The 17,764-nt window shown below is 41.8% G+C and overlaps 1 protein-coding gene across 4 annotated transcripts in view; it reads left to right on the top strand.

Annotated features, from left to right (window-relative positions):
* dachc (dachshund c) overlaps positions 1–17,764 on the top strand; it is a 598,354-nt gene that overhangs the window by 297,658 nt on the left and 282,932 nt on the right. For all 4 annotated transcript variants that reach the window (XM_087987941.1, XM_043691358.2, XM_043691362.2 and 1 more), the window contains one exon: positions 3,560–3,724. In XM_087987941.1, the coding sequence (XP_087844067.1) occupies positions 3,560–3,724 (165 nt within the window). The remainder of the gene's footprint in view (positions 1–3,559; positions 3,725–17,764) is intronic.

Genomic DNA, 17,764 nt, shown 5'->3' with positions numbered 1-17,764 from the left:
GCTATATGTCACTTTGAGAATTTTGCACTAACTCAGTGTTTAAATGGTCCATGCATGCTGCTACTTTTTTTTTGTGTTTATCTGTTTAAATGCAAACAAGCTTCTAAATGATGTGCCCCTTCTTCCCAACCGGAAAATCAGCTTCACACCATCTGCCTATCAGATGTTTAGAATCCAGGGCTGTGCATTAATGCCACATGTTCCTTTCTTTTACTCACCGTCCCCCGACTATGCAGCCACACTTATTTGTGTTGCTAATAGCATCTCCTGATTCATGTCACTGAAATGCTTACGATGGCTGAGTGATGAGATATTTATAAAACTGCCTGCATCTCTGAATAAACAGGAGTCAGAACGCCAGACATTATCCAATAAATAGTTTCTTATGAGATGTTTCTAGACTTCTGTGAGATGTCATTTGATAAGGGGAGTCATCTGTCTCTGCTTTCTGGTCCTTGGTCACGTTTCTCCTTGTGAAATTACGCAGCCTGACTCATATGAAACTTTGCTCATTTAAAGGCATAGAGGCTTGAAATGACTTTATTCATGACCCTTCTCTCTCCCCAGTATGTTTTGGAAATAAAGACGTGTTTTGTTCACTGCTGATCTGATTTCCAGATTGCTCAATTTACAGCACTGTCACATGATTATCATAAAGGATGGATGGGAGTTGGTGCCAAGATGCTGCAGGGAAGGGGAAAAAAACACAGTTGAGTTAATTTTCTTTCATGTTGTGCCATATTTTTTCCTTGAATGACGTTTTCACACACTGAGTCCGTTTTTGGGCACACTCCGCTGAAAGGGACCATAGCTTTGGAAAATCCCTCTGTTAATTTCAGAGTGATCAAGGGGCTTTGGAGCCATGCGTTCAATCCCTGCACTAAATTGTCGTGTAAGAATGTTAGGCTCTGAAAGGGTTAATGCTGAGGAGTGCATTGTCCATTGCCCAATGATGTATGGGTTTGGGTGGGGGAATGGGACAAGAAAACTGCAGATGCAGGGAGTCGGGGGATGGGTGGGAAGGTTATTTGAAATTGAAGAACTGATGTTGAGTCCTCTGGGCTGTAGGCTGCCCAGGTGGAAGATGAAGTGTTGTTCCTCCAGTTTGCGGTTTGGTTCATTGTGGCAATGGAGAAGGCCAAGGATGGTCATGTCGGAAAGGGAGTGGGAAGGGGAATTGAAATGGGCGATAACCGGATGGTCCAGTCGGCCCCTGTGGGAGCAGCTGGGATGCTCAGCGAATTGTTACCTAAGTTTACGTTTGGTGTCCCTGATGTAGAGAAGACCACACTGGGGAGAGCATCTGATGCAGTAAACTAGGTTGGAGGAATGGCAGGTGAACCTCTGTCTCACCTGGAAGGACTGTTTGTGGCCCTGGGTGGAGGTGAGGGGGGTGGTGTATCAGTAGGTTTTGCATCCTTTTCAGTTGCAGGGTAAGACACCTGGAAGTTCGGGGAGTTAGTAGGACAAACCAAGTTGGGGGAATAGCTTTGAACCAAGAAGGAGTAAGAACTAATGTTAAAACATTGCAATCAAGGTTATTATACCGATGATATTTGCATCTAGTTGCTGCCATGCAATAAACAGTGTACTGTTTAAGTCAAGAATCTCCTTCTGAGACTGCTCAGTGATGTTCCTCGCACACACTAGACCAAGCTGGCTTTGAAGCTCCTCATCAGGAAAGAACATGTTGGCAGCAAATCTATCCAATGTGTCTTTCACCAAGATGAGCTGCGGTAAGAATACAACAAACCACAGAAAGTAATATTAGTTCCATGCAAGTGTGCCTCCTTGCTCGGAGCAACAGATCATGGAATTGACTTTTCAATTCTTCACTAATTATCATTTCCAGTGACAGAATGTTTGACAGTTTAAAATGTCCGATACACAAAAAGACAGATGTTTAACACTGAATTGTTTTTGTTTAGATGCTGTTCTCAGGCCAAATGTACTAGGTACCTGAAACTCTCGACTGAACTGTACATAGCACAGAAACAGGCCATTCAGCCCAACTGCTGTATACTGCCTCTTGTGCTCCATGCAAGCATCCTTCCACTCCCTTTTACCTGTCAGCAAAACCAATGATTCCTTACATCTTCCTGTATTTAAGGAACGTCCCTTGAATGTGTCTATGATGTGATACAGGAATTCTGCTGACACAATCTACACAGATTCACTGTGGGGTAGCATGGTGGCTCAGTGGTTAGCACTGCTGCCTCACAGCACCAAGATCCCAGGTTCGCTTCAACTCAGGTAACTGTGTGGAGTTTGCACATTCTCCCCATGTCTGAATGGGTTTCCTCCCACACTCCAAAGATGTGCAGGCCAGGTGAATTGACCATGTTAAATTGCCGATAGTGTTAGGTACATTAGTCAGAGGGTAAAAGAGGTTTGGGTGGGTTACTCTTCAGATGGTCAGTGTGGACTTGTTGAGCCGAAGGGCCTGTTTCCACACTGTAGGGAATCAGATCAAAAACTTTTTTATTACCATGGGTACTTTATTTGCAGCAATGTTAATGTAAATTTTTCCTATCCCCATAAGTTCATAATGCATAAATATTCAGAGAGGTGTATAATGAAGACTCTGCCTTGCCAAACCTGACTGGATATCATGGATGCACCAACATATGGCTTCATGCGTCTAACTGCCTCACCTCTACATTCCTGCTGTTGACCGCTCAATGTATCCATATTCAGAACAACAGCCTTCTTGACCAATTGGAAAACAATTTGTCTCTCCAACTGAATGACAAATAAAGAACTGCCATTTTTTCCAATAAAAAGAAACTGCCAAATAAAAATAAACTACTATGGCTATTAGAGATCCAAAAATAAAAATAGAAATTTCCAGAGAAACTCATCAGGTTTGTAGCATTTGTGGAGACAGAAGCAGAATTGGAGTTTCAAGTCTAAGATGACTCTTTGTTGAACTGAAGGGAGTTGAAAGATTATGGTTTTTGTGTTGTTGGCAAAGGAGTGGAAGAGCAAGTGGAATAGTCAATGAGGGCGCCCAAAGCGCAAGGAAAGAAGAATGCTAAATGTGGTTGAGGAATGATTGCCAACAAGTAAAAGCAGGAGGTACTTAGATAGCCAAAAATGTGTTTGAAAGAGCTAAATTTCAAGAAATGTCTTCAAGGAGAAGAGCAAGAGAGAGAGCTAGATGGATTTAAGGAGGAAATTCCAGACTTTGTGTTTAAGCAGCTAAAGGAGTAGCTGGTCGGAGCAGTTAAAATTGGTTATACTCAGGGGGTCAGTCCTGGAAGAGTGCAGGGATCTCACTCACAGATGGTTCTGTGATTGGAGGAGATTACTAAGATAGAAAGGGACAGAGCAATGGAAGAATATGAAGAAATGGATGAGGATTTTAAATCCAGGGACATTGTTGGATTAAGAGATATCAGAGAACACGGGGCTGATGGATGGACAAGTGAGGACACAGCCAATCGAGTTTTGGATTAGCTGAATTTTACAGGCCATAAAAATACTATCATAGGCTAATCTTTGAAGTGTTTGCCTATCTCACCATTTATTTCTTCTTGTCTTCTCTTCTCTTTATCAGGTCTTACAGCAGCAGCAGCAGCTGCAGCGGCAGCAGCTACCAATGCTGCCATAGCAGAGGCAATGAAGGCAAAAAAGATCAAATTAGAAGCCATGAACAGCTTCCATGGTAACAGTAACCAGCATGGCGCAGAGTCTGAAAATGGCGACATGAACTCCAGTATTGGTGAGTCCCCTCTAAAATTAAACTACAAATTTGGAGTCCCACATGTGTTAATATCAAACAGGAAGTGCATTCAGATTCAAAATAATGTCAATCTAATTTTTGCGAATGCTGTGACATGTAATTTAGCACAGGCTTTGCTGAGTGCTACTAGAGTTTCCAATCGTTTCAATTGACTGGACTAGTACCTTGCACACAAATGCCCAGAACTTCAGAGAAGGTTTCAGAATAATAACAGCAGCAGAATAGAGTTGTTTTGCATTTATTATCCTTGCAGATTTGCAGGTAAACCATTCACCCTGGTTTTACCCCAAAACACCTAATATGCATACATTACCATGCTCCCTTTCATACTCTGATATCACTTGGTTTATTAACATTGCTCTTCTCACATACAAAAGTACGGAGATTTTTCTCTACAGTAACTGAAATTCTGAATGCATGTAATTTGATGGCCAAAAGTAAAGTAATGCCTGAAACACCATTTGGGTGATTTTAAGTGATTAGCAGAGCTACACCAATCTTTTTTGTAGCTTTGAATGCTTTTTGCTTCTATTCTGTTAAAAAGAGGAAAGTTTGCACCATTCCATTTCATTGATACTAGAAAATAGGAGCAGGAGTAAGTCATGTGGCCCTTTGGGCCTGCTCCACGATTCATCACAATCTTGATTGATCATCCAACTCGACAGTCTATTCCTGCTTTTTCCATATATCATTTGATCTCTTTAGCCTCAAGTACTAGATCCAACTCCTTCTTGAAATCTTACAATGTTTTGGCCTCAACTGCATTCTCTGATAGTAGATTCCAAAGGCTCACCAGTTTCTGGGTGCAGAAATTTTCTGTATACAGTCAGTTCATCCATAACACGATGGTTCTGTTCTTGTGCAACACCATGTTATAGAAAAATCCCGTTTTAGAAACAACACTTAAAGTGTTGGTGTTGTAATCGCAGTGCAGCCAACACACGTTTTAAAGGTTCATACTGTAGAAACAACATTCCCAATGTGTCAATCACATTACGGTGAACTTGCATTGACGAAACGCATGTTACAACAGAACAACTTGTAAGTTCCTCTATAAATGTATTTCCCTACACATGTTGCATTTAATGTACATGAGTAATGGTTTGATGGCTTCAAACTTTAACTTTCACAACTTGGTTGTTTGCTTCTGTTAATTTTTGTTTGGTCAGCACTGCTTTTTGTTGGGTGCTGACAAGATTCAGGAAATTTGAATGCAAGATCAATGTTAAATGCCATGCATTGTTTCTCAAGCAGTACATTCCAGAAAATTTCACATTTTTTTTTATTTTAAAGTACACTTCTGTGTAGAATGCTGTGGGATCATTAATAAATTTATGTTGGTTATAATAGATTAGATATATAAAGCTTCTTCCTTACATAGTAATTCCACATTCCTCACCCCATTCTGTCTCATTCAATGTCAGGCTTTTTGATTTAAAACAATTTTGAAGATTCTAAGCTCAGTGATACTACAAACACATTATTGTTGCACTAACTGGAAATACTAGTATGAGTCATTCTGATAGACTTATTGCCCAGTATGAACAATTAGTATTTATAGAGTAAATACATAAAAGAAAACTAGATCTGCAAATGGTGTTGGTGCCACAAACTGCACACAGCAGTATCACAATTTGATGCTTTATTATAACTGAGGGAAACATCTTCTTTACACATTTCCTTAAAAGTTGGTTTTCATTGCCTCTGTTTTGTTCAGTTATTGACATACATTTGTGAGTATGTCAGCTTCCTTGTGGTACATCTTGCTATTCTTTGTATGCGGTGAACTCTGAATTTTTGTTGTATGCAATTTGTGCTAAAGGAGCTGACACTCAGTGAACTTTGAAACATTCAGGGAACAGATCATTTCAAAGGTGTTGCTACATTTGACTGTTGGGTTACTGAATTCAATTCTGCCTAGCAGTAGGGGTCTTGTTGCAAGGTTTTCAATAGATCATACAAAACAGTTTAAGGATCACTGAAAAACAGTTCCAGGCTTACAATTAGTTGGAGTTTGAAAGCAGAGCAAGACAGATGCAGGCTTCATGCAGAGATGAACTGTTCAGCTATGCTGCTGACTGAGGTAATTTAGGGCCACTTGCTCTGTGTAGTTAGAACTCTGGAAGAAGTTCTGGAGAAGTTCAGTAGGTCCATAAATATATTATAGTCCAGGCTCATTGAAAAGTCAAGAGCATTGGATAGTTTCATGTAGTAAGGTCTTGTTGGAATAAGTTCTGTGATTCAGTAGGTACGTCTAAGTGTTGGAGTTAGGACTCAGGAAATGTCTTAGAAGTTGTCAAATCTTGGAAGATACCTTCTCCCATTAATGGCTCAGTAGAGCTTTGAGCTGGCCATACAAGAGCTCATAGTTTTTCACAAGTCAATGCACCAAAGTCTATTTCAACTGATGTAGCTTCACCAAGGGTTAGAAGGATTAGGATGCTGTGGAGAGTTGAGATGATTTTCATTTACAAGAGGTATTAGTGGTCAGTGTTTCAGGTAGGCTGTAATAATGAAACTCGTACAGCCTGGCTTTATAAGTGTAACTCTATTTATAAAAGTGGGTAGAAGTGTGAAGTCAAGTATCTGGTGCTCAAAGCTAAATTGCTCTGATAAGATACATCTCATTACCAAAACTTGTCAGCCTTCCAAGGAGAAGTAAAACTCTAATTTTAAATCCCAAAGCTATTGACACAATCGTCAGTCTTCAGCTGAGATTGGAGAAGAATATAAATTGCACCTCTGCACTGGGTGATGATGTAAATGGACCAGTGTGGTTCTGTAGCTTGCTGAGCAGCTGATCTAGGAGCAGAACAACTCCAACTGTAAAACCTGCACACTTACAGCAGCTGCAATTATGGCACAGGTTGCATCAGTGCAATATTAGCCATTGGCAACGATGGATGGTTTTAGTTCTGCACTGAAATATAACCTTTTCTTGAAATAGCAATATGTAGCAGTGGTTTGGGTGATGAAAATAAATAGAAAGGTCACTGTTCACTTGTGGGAGTTGTTCATTGGCCCTGTAACAGACTTACATTGTAGGACATGCATTCAGAAAGAAAAAAATATGGAGCATGTAAGAAACATACTGTAATAATCATGAATAACCTTTGTTCAACATGTCGATTGGGAGAAACAGATCGGCAAAGCTAGCCTAAGTAATGAGTTCATGGTCTGTTTTCAGGACAGTTCCTTCGACCAGTACATTCTGGAACCGACCAAGATCAGGGTATCATATACTTGATCATATACTGTAAGGCAGGGTTAATCAGTAACCTAATGATGAAAATGCTGTAGGTGATAGTGACCACAGCATGTTGGAATTTCATTTCTAGCTTGAAAGGGAGAAGTTTCAGAAACCAACATGGTCATTCTAAAATATGAGAGACATAACAAACAATCCAAGTCTTTTTCAATATATACTTTCAGTTCCATCACACTGTCAACTTTTGCTATAAGTTTTGTATCTTATGATTTTATACTCCAAACCATCCGATGAAGGAGCAGCGCTCCAAAAGCTAGCGCTTCCAAATAAACCTGTTGGACTATAACCTAGTGTTGTGTGATTTTTAATTTTGTACACCGCAGTCCAACACCGGCATCTCCAAATCATACTTCTCTAACACTTTCCTCATTCCTCTGTAATTACCCGTATTCAATTCAGCACATTTGTTTCCAACCAAGGTTTATCCTTCTCAAACTAAATCCTCAATTCTACCATGTTATGATCACTGTCCACTAGCAGACCTTTTACTTTGAGATAATTTATTAAACCTGCGTCATTGCAAATTACCAGATCCAAAATAGCCTAATATCATGTTGTGTCCAGAGCATATTGTGCGAGGAAACGTATCCTAGAATATGCTGTAAGAAGTCTTTCTCAAAGCTCCCTCTGCCAATTTGACTTTCCCAATCTGCTTGAAAATTGGAATTAATATTCCCACTTCAAAGAGTTTATGACTGCTTGGAATGTCAATTTAACTGTGAAATAGAAGGCACCATACTGGAATAATGGAAATTTATAAATCAGTCATGCAATAGTAATTAAGTAATGGAATCCTGAGGCTTATGTTAACAGACACAGTGAAACAGCAAGCAATAGTTGTTTCTAACGCTAGCTTTCTTTGCCAAATCTTTAAAGGCTGGAGTTTTAAATGCCTATTCAGTACAACAGCTCCGATTGAGTTTTTCTTTTGACAGTTGTTGTTGAGACTTTGAACATTTGTATTTGACATTTCCAGTAAGTTTAGCTGTTTCAATGCATTTAAATAATTTAAAAAATACATCTATGCACACTTTTACAGATTCCAAAGTGCATCTTTTTCTCCTAAACGGCACTTTTCTCTCATAAAGCTGTCTGAAACCATATCTAAGGGGGTACTTTAGCTCTCCACAAATATACCCTGGTCATCCAAAGAAATCCACAGTGCTCAAACCTGCTGTTATCAGGTCAAAACTGCATATGTCACGTTTCATATGCCTGATCACTAAAATTAAGAATGATCACTGTCAGATCTGATTTATATGAGTAAAGCCTCAGCAAACGTGGACGCACAAAATGCACCTTGTTTCCATTCCTATACTTAGGAAAATGGTAGGTGCTATATTCCAGAATGGGATTTTGTATTTTCACCCATTTTTTTTCAATGATGTCCAGATTCTCCATTGATGTGAAAATTCAGGACTTGATTTTTGATTACTTCTCACACATATAATCTGTATAGATCAAGAAAAAGTGTGTCCCACTCTTAACGTAAAACAAAGTGGGCGGCACGGTGGCACAGTGGTTAGCACTGCTGCCTCACAGCGCCAGAGACCCGGGTTCAATTCCCGCCTCAGGGCGACTGACTGTGTGGAGTTTGCACGTTCTCCCCGTGTCTGCGTGGGTTTCCTCCGGGTGCTCCGGTTTCCTCCCACGGTCCAAAGATGTGCAGGTCAGGTGAATTTGCCATGCTAAATTGCCCGTAGTGTTAGGTAAGGGGTAAATGTAGGGGTATGGGTGGGTTGCGCTTCGGCGGGGCGGTGTGGACTTGTTGGGCCGAAGGGCCTGTTTCCACACTGTAAGTAATCTAATCTAATCTAAAAAAATCAAATAAGATTTATATCAGGCAGTCAATCTAATATGGCTAGTTTTCACACAGCAGATGTTGCAAGATAACTTGGGTCTCTACCAATCTCTGCTATCGTATTACCCCTGACTCACAAAATTCCAGGTTAAATTCCCATTCTAGTACGAGAGCACAGAAATCAAGGCAAACATTCCAGTATAATAGTGAACGAGAGTTGCAGTTCCCAAGATGCCATCTTTTGGATGAGACTTTGAATCAAAGCACCATCTGTATATTCAGGTAGATGTAAAAGATCCAGAGGCCTAATCCTCAAGAAGAGTTGGGTGCCAGCCATGGTGTCCTGGTCAATATCTATCCTTAGTTCAATATCACAAAAAAAGATTGTGCTGTCATTATCACATTGCAGTTTGTTAGAGTTTGATCAATGCTAATTAGTTGCTACATTCTTAGATTACGAGAGAGATCACTTCAAAATATTAACTCAAAAGTGTTTTCAGGCATCCGACGAGCTTGAAAAATGCTATGTAGGTGCAAAGTTTTTTCTTTCTATTGCTTTACTGTAATAGAATTGCATTATGACTTTTGTTCTCATGAAAATGATCCCAACTGATCACATGTTATTTAATGGTTCTATGTTCTCACATTTGGAGATGGAATTGGGCAAACCAGTAGATAAATTGTGGAACCCATTAGTACAGTTCATAGCAGCTATAAAGAAATCAAACCAGATCTTGTGTACAGTAAAATAAATAGAGCACAATTCTTAAAAAGTAATTCTAAAACTTGTGTGGAGCAAGAGATCAGCCGTATCTGGACCACAGTGCATGACTGTGTTTACTGTCCAATGAGAAAGATATTCACAAATTGCCAAAGGTGCACCAAAGGTCAACTAAGTTGATAGCTAGGATTAGGTACTTGAGATATAAAGGGAGACTGCAGGAGTGCAGAATGCTTACACTGGAGAGGAGAAGGATCAAGACTGATCTCACTGAAGTATTTAAGATTTTAAAGGGAAGATAAACATTTAACGTAGTCACAGGTTCTACAACAAAATTATATTGACTCAGTGAAGCAAGGAGACAACAAAGATCCAGAGTGGTAAAAGTGTTGAATGGCTGATAAGGATGAGAGAATTGAATTTATTACCCAATAAAAAATATCTTGGTAGAGTGTTGTAATCAATGCCATGGGATATGTTTCCAAGATAATAGAACTTGTCTGATGAGTATATGAATTCTTACATTCCTATGTTCCCATTGTTGATGCATATGTTGCCAAATCTTCACCAGGAAATTGTCAAGCCCAAAACAGCACTCCCACAGTGACAACCTAGATTTTGTGAGGAAGTAGCTGGAATGAGATTTGAACCTACAAACTTCTGGCTTAGAGAACTGCTGTTGAGAAATAGAAGTTGTTCATTGATCCACATTAAGACTATAGCCCATCATTTTATAAAAATAAATTAGAATGCTTATTTTCATTACAAAATGACTTGCCATCCAATACACATGTTGCTGGTAGCATAATATACAAGGCAACTTGGTCATTGTTATAATGTACACACATTAGTCGACTGCAGTATAGCACTCCTTTCACAGCCATGACCACGTTTATACCATTCAGTAAGACAACGTGTCCTAAATAAGAGGAAGGGCCTATGGCCTTTCACAACCTATATCTTGCTCAATGCTCATCCAAAGTTCAGAGACAGAGCACCAGTCTCCATATACTGGGATTGTCTCTAGTCAGCTTCAAATCCTGAGTCAAAATCAGGAATGTTTCCACTAAAGTCTAGATATGGGCAGGACCTGTGGAATGGGTCTAAATCAAAAGCATCTTTGGAAAGCCAACATGCAATAATGGGCAAAATAGCCTCCAATTTGCTGCAAAATTCTATTATCCTCTGATGTAACATATATTAATTTTTCATGCCATGTTCTGAGTTCCCTGGTTTGACGTATCCCCCATCAAAAGTTTATTTTGAAAATTTGATATGTGCTGAACATTATTTTTCAACCATTATTCCAAATGGCTAGAAAATGAAGTGCAAGGATGCACCATCATTTGCAATGTGACTTTTTTGGGGTAGCAACCCAGCTGAGAACTGAAGGTCAGATATTTAGCCTTCTTCTGCAAAAGAAAATGTTCTTTTCCCAAAATGAGGACAAGGCTTTATGGGCCATTTGCCATCTCACTTAATCCTTGTTGGCAGGAAGTGAGGGAAGCTGAATCAATGTCCTCTGTGCAGACACCCTGCGGATCGGAAAGTATGTTCACCTAGATTAGCACTTCTTTCCAAATTGCTTTAATGCTGCTTCGTGATTGTCCAGCTGGGCGTGACTTTTTAGGCACCTGTAAAACTGAAATTGCACTATGTGATATCAGCAAATCTCCCATCTGCCAGTTCCATTTGTACAAGCTTTTTACTAGTTCATGGCAAACCGTATTAATTTATTAAAATAGTGAGCAAATGAATTTAACTAGAGTGCATAATATTGTTTGTCACACCCAAAGTCTACTGACGCAGAAGTGGGAGTAGAATAAGTCCAGATGACAATATTTCGAACTTCCACTGAGGTGGATAGTTTAAGTCCACTCTAAAGTTATCAGCCAGGCCAGAAAGAAAACATTAGTTGACTAAAGTAAGCAGATTTCAAATGATAGGCAAAACCATAGGAGAAAGAATCCTGACTCCTGATGTTCACAAAGCTTCGTGGATGACTATGTCTTATGAATACATTGACATTACTGGGTTAACTTCATCAGTGAAAATAGTAAGAGGAATTATATTGCTAGGAGGAAGTCATTCAGCCTCTTGATCTTTTTGCCATTAAACTTGATAATGGCTGATCTGAACTCGGTTCACCCACCGAGGATCTATTACTCTTAGTGCCTTTGGCTAACGAATGGTCCTCCTCCTACTGCCCCCTTGACCATGACCCCACCCCCCACCACCAAACCATCATCTCCCAGACCGTCCATAACCTCATCACCTCGGGGGATCTCCCATCCACCGCCTCCAACCTCATAGTCCCACAACCCCGCACCTCCCGCTTCTACCTCCTGCCCAAAATCCACAAACCTGACTGCCCCGGCCGACCCATTGTCTCCGCCTGCTCCTGCCCCACCGAACTCATCTCCGCATACCTTGACACCGTCCTGTCCCCCTTAGTCCAAGAACTCCCCACCTACGTTCGGGACACCACCCATGCCCTCCACCTGCTCCATGATTTTCGCTTCCCCGGTCCCCAACGCCTTATTTTCACCATGGACATCCAGTCCCTGTACACCTCCATCCCCCATCACGAAGGACTCAAAGCCCTCCGCTTCTTTCTTTCCCGCCGTACCGACCAGTACCCTTCCACAGACACCCTCCTTCGACTGACTGAACTGGTCCTCACCCTGAACAACTTCTCTTTCCAATCCTCCCACTTCCTCCAAACGAAAGGAGTAGCCATAGGCACCCGCATGGGCCCCAGCTATGCCTGCCTCTTCGTAGGATATGTGGAACAATCCATCTTCCGCAACTACACTGGCCCCACCCCCCACCTTTTCCTCCGCTACATCGATGACTGTATCGGCGCCGCCTCGTGCTCCCACGAGGAGGTTGAACAGTTCATCCACTTCACCAACACCTTCCACCCCGACCTCAAATTCACCTGGACAGTCTCAGATTCCTCCCTCCCCTTCCTCGACCTTTCTATTTCTATCTCAGGCGACCGAATCAACACGGACATCTACTACAAACCAACCGACTCCCACAGCTACCTGGACTACACCTCCTCCCATCCTACCCCCTGTAAAAACGCCATCCCATTCTCCCAATTCCTTCGACTCCGCCGCATCTGCTCCCAGGAGGACCAGTTCCAAAAACGCACATCCCAGATGGCCTCCTTCTTCAAGGACCGCAATTTCCCCCCCGACGTGGTTGACGATGCCCTCCACCGCATCTCTTCCACTTCCCGATCCTCCGCCCTTGAACCCCGCCCCTCCAACCGCCACCAGGACAGAACCCCACTGGTCCTCACCTACCACCCCACTAACCTCCATGTACAGCGCATCATCCGCCGCCATTTCCGCCACCTCCAAACGGACCCCACCACCAAGGATATATTTCCCTCCCCTCCCCTATCAGCATTCCGTAAAGACCACTCCCTCCGTGACTCCCTCGTCAGATCCACACCCCCCACCAACCCAACCTCCACTCCCGGCACCTTCCCCTGCAACCGCAGGAGGTGCAAGACTTGCGCCCACACCTCCCCCCTCACCTCCCTCCAAGGCCCCAAAGGAAACTTCCATATCCGCCACAGATTCACCTGTACCTCCACACATATCATCTATTGCATCCTCTGTACCCGATGTGGCCTCCTCTATATTGGGGAGACAGGCCGCCTACTTGCGGAGCGTTTCAGAGAACACCTCTGGGACACCCGGACCAACCAACCCAACCACCCTGTAGCTCAACATTTCAATTCCCCCTCCCACTCCACCAAGGATATGCAGGTCTTTGGACTCCTCCATCATCAGACCACAGCGAAACGACGGTTGGAGGAAGAACGCCTCATCTTCCGGCTAGGAACCCTCCAACCACAAGGGATGAACTCGGATTTCACCAGTTTCCTCATTTCCCCTCCCCCCAGCCTGTCTCAGTCAAATCCATCAAATTCAGCACCGCCTCCCTAACCTGCAATCTTCTTCCCGACCTCTCCGCCCCCACCCCAATCTGTCCTATCACCCTCACCTTGACCTCTTTCCACCTATCACATTTCCAACGCCCCTCCCCCAAGTCCCTCCTCCCTATCTTTTATCTTAGCCTGCTGGACCAACTTTCCTCATTCCTGAAGAAGGGCTAATGCCCGAAACGTCGATTCTCCTGTTCCCTAGATGCTGCCTGACCTGCTGTGCTTTTCCAGCAACACATTTCCATCTCTAACAAATGGTCTACCAATTTCAATCTTGAAATTTCAAATAGACTCCCAGAATCAACATTGCTTTCATTTTTGGCCACACCATATCTGAAGAAACTACTCCCCAAAATCACCCCTGAACAGCCACAGCTCTAATTGTAGATATTTTCTAATCAGCCTGTTAAGAGATGTTATGACAGTCCTCTGGAATGGCCACCTGTTTCAGGGTAGGAGCCCTGTCACTATGCTGCAGTAGCCTTATTGGCTCTAATTTTAAGCTCTGAATCAGAGGAAATAGGATACAGAGAAAGAATCAGATGCTTTTAAACACCTCAATTGGATCACCCTTTAATCGACAATCATCAAGCAGATATCAGTCTAATCTGTGCAAACTCTCCTGATATTTTAACTATTTGGGTTCTCATGATTACTAACGAACTTGTGCTGTGCCCCTGCTATGGTTGATAGATCTTGTCTGAATATCCAGATATCAATGGAGCACTCCAGTTTGTTTTAGGGGACACAGATTACAGCAATTTGAAAATTAGTCCCCTTCAAACCCTAATCTATAATTGTCCCTTGTTCAATCATTGCATCAATTTACTTGCAGTCATGTATTTCATTGCTGTGTTGTAATAAGTACAATGATCCCATTCCACTTGTCAGGATTAATGCAGCTACCTACATTCTAAATAGCCAGTAGATTGCATACATCTAAGTTCCTGGATTGCTGTCAGAGGAAGCTCCCATATTCTTTGCTGTTGTTTATAATTGTCACTTTGTTCACTTCTTGTGAAAATAAAAAAAAAAATTGCATTCAATACAACTTGTAATATTTAATCTTACACTTAACGTAACCAATAATTTATTGTAAACAGTGTAGATGATGAGACTGTATTTAATACGCTGGTTTTCGCAAGGTTCTGAAAACAGAATCGTTTGCCCAACATCTGTTGTTACAGTTAGTACTTTATAGGCCATAAATTATCTGTTAACTTCCATTACAGAAATGTGATACAGTGCTTTGTTTTGGTTAGGATTTTATCTTCAGAATGTGCAATTGTGTAATGGTCAGATGTACTTGTGCTTAATTGTAGTGATTCTCTGGCAGTTTATTGGAAAGGAAACCACAATGAACTGTGGATACATTAATCAGTTCTCAGATGTAGGTTAAAGAATTCATTGTCACGTTCTTTGTTTTTACTTAAGCCTCAACATTCTTCTTCTCAATTTAATGTCATTTGGTTGAATGCCGACCTTCCATCTGCTTCCACCTGATCATGAAATGTGTGATTGAAGAGAGATATGAGACAAGAGGCCTGTCACAAGGTTCAACATCCAGATTGCTACATTGGAATGCTGCGCATGCAGAGTACAGTATTAGATAAAATTACATGGAAGTGACAGCTTGCGGATAGGCCATTTGGCCCAACAGGAATGTACTGGCACTTTTGCTTCTTAAATCTCCCTATCTCAACATCGAACATAGAACATGTTAACTTCCATCAAAACCAAAGTCTGATTAATAAATGTATTTAATTTTCCAACTCAAAACAGTGAAAAAGTATCTATTTTATAATAATAATATTCATGCCTATATGAAAATGTAAAACACAATCTTTTTTATGAGATCTCTTATATGGTAGTGATATTGAGATTTGCTGCACACATTCCTTATACGGTAAGTGCATTTTGTTCTATCTAGATTGTTCATTGTGCATCAGATTGAAGGTTTGAAGTGAGTTGTTGACTCGTGTTTTGAAGAATGTGGTGACTCATTGAACCCAAGGGGTTTGCACAGTGTCTTTGATCTCCGAATGGATAGGCTTTCACCAGTTGGTGGCTTTGCTTTAGCTCAACCCATTTTCTTGTGGGTTTGATATTATGCAGCAGTGAAGCTATGCAACAGTGTGTACCATCTACAATGTCCACTGCAGAAGTTCACCAGGCTCCTTTGATAGCATATACCAAACCCACAACCAATAACTTCTGGAAGAATAAGGGCAGCAGATACATGGGAACACCTTCACCTATACGTTCCTCTCCAAACTTCACCCCCACCCATCCTGACTTGGAAATATATCACCTTTCCTTCAGTGTCGCTGGGTCAGAATCCTGGATCTCCCTTCTAAGCAATATTTTGGGTATATCTGCAGCACATGGACTGCAGCGGTACAAGAAGGCAGTTCACTACCACCTTCACAAAGGTTATTGGGATTGGGCAATAAATGCTGGCCCATTCAGAGAACCCCACAACCTCTGAATGAATTTTAAAAATACACACTTCCTGAGTTGACATTAAACTTCCTACTGTCGCACCAGACTAGCAGAGGAGGGTTCGGTGGGAATAAAAATACTATACCTACGATAAATATGATAGATACAATAAAATTACGAGACTGTGGCAGGGCTGCCTCACAGTGCCAGGGAATCAGGTTTGATTCCAGCCTTGGGCAACTATCTGTGTGGAGTTTGCACATTCTCCCCATGTCTGCATGGGTTTCCTCTGGGTGCTCCAGTTTCCTCCCAGAAATGTGCAGGCTAGGTAGATTAGCCAGGGTAATTGTGGGGTTATAGGAATGGAATGGGGAGGTTCTAGATGGGATATTCTTTGGAGGATTGTTGCAGACTTGATGGGACGAATGGCCTCTTTCCCCAGTGCAGAGGTTCGATACTAATAAACCCTAGATTCCAAAAATAATAAATTAAGATGCTTTGAATATATTTATCATCCTTTTATGAAGCTGAATCTGACAATATTGATCCCAATTGTTGCAAACAGAGCGGCCAGTTGATGGTATCAACTCATGCCATGCCTTATATAACTTTAATGCGGTTTGTTTCATATTTTCTTTGTTTTTTTTACGTACTCTATGCAAAGTTGTGAAGAGAACATAAGGAGTATACAAAGGGATATCAATAAGTTAAGTGGACAAAGACCTGGACATGTGGGAAGGTGTGAAATTGTCCACTGTGGCAGTATTAATTTAAAAAGGCACATTATTTATGGTGAGACTTTGCAGAACTTTGAGAGATCAGGTATCCCCATGTAGGAATCACAGAATGTGATTAACTTTTATTCACTTATGGGGTGTGGGCATCACTGGCTGGACCAGGGACAGCAAGTCATCAGGAAATCAGACAGAGTAATATTTTTTATTGTGAGGGGAATTGAAGTCAAGTGTAGGAAGGTCAGTTGTGGAGGGTATTGTTCAATTAAGTTTCAACAGTAGTGTTAAGGGTCTCTTGTGACAAAATGGTAGTGTTCCTACCTCTGGGCCAAGCAACTGGGTTCAGGTCTCACCTGCTCCAGAGGTGTGTAACAACACCCCTATATAGGTTGATTAGAAAAAATATATACCTAGAGAGAAATTGTTGGGACACTGGATTGGTAAGGCCACATTTGGTATACAGTACTGGTCACTATACTTACAGAAGGAAGTTTATGCTTTGGAAGCAGTTCAGAGAAAGGTTAAGAGCCTAATACCTGGAATAGGAGAAAGTGAGGATTGCAGATGCTGGAGATTCAGAGTTGAGAGCTTGGTGCTAGAAAAGCATAGCAGGTCAGACAGTATCCGAGGAGCAGGAGAATTTACGTTTCGGGCATAAGCCCTTCATCAGGAATGAGGCTTTTGAGCCAGGGGCTGAGAGATAAATGGGAGGGGGGTGGTGGGGCTTGGGGGGGAAGGTAGCAGAGAATGTGATAGGTACCCCCTTTACCATGATCTCACCTCCCATCACCAAACCATCATCTCCCAGACCATATACAATCTCATTACCTCAGGGGATCTTCCACCCACAGCTTCCAACCTCATAGTCCAGGATTCCCATACAACCTGGTTCGAGCTTCTATGTAAGACTTACAAACCTGACTGTCCTGGCTGACCTACCATCTTGGCCTGCTCCTGCCTCACCAAACTCACCTCCTTGATACTGTCCTATCCCCCAGAACAGAAACTCTCCACCGACATTCGGGACACCACACACACGTTCCATCTTTTCTGTGACTTTTGTTTCCCCGGCCCCCAACGCCTCATCTT

This window comes from Chiloscyllium plagiosum, unplaced genomic scaffold (genome assembly GCF_037043375.1).
Source record: "Chiloscyllium plagiosum isolate Xiang-an unplaced genomic scaffold, Cpla_swu_hap1 HiC_scaffold_6, whole genome shotgun sequence".
NCBI lineage: Eukaryota > Metazoa > Chordata > Chondrichthyes > Orectolobiformes > Hemiscylliidae > Chiloscyllium > Chiloscyllium plagiosum.
Note: the sequence above shows the minus strand (reverse complement) of the source record. Positions and strands in the feature narration are given on the sequence as shown.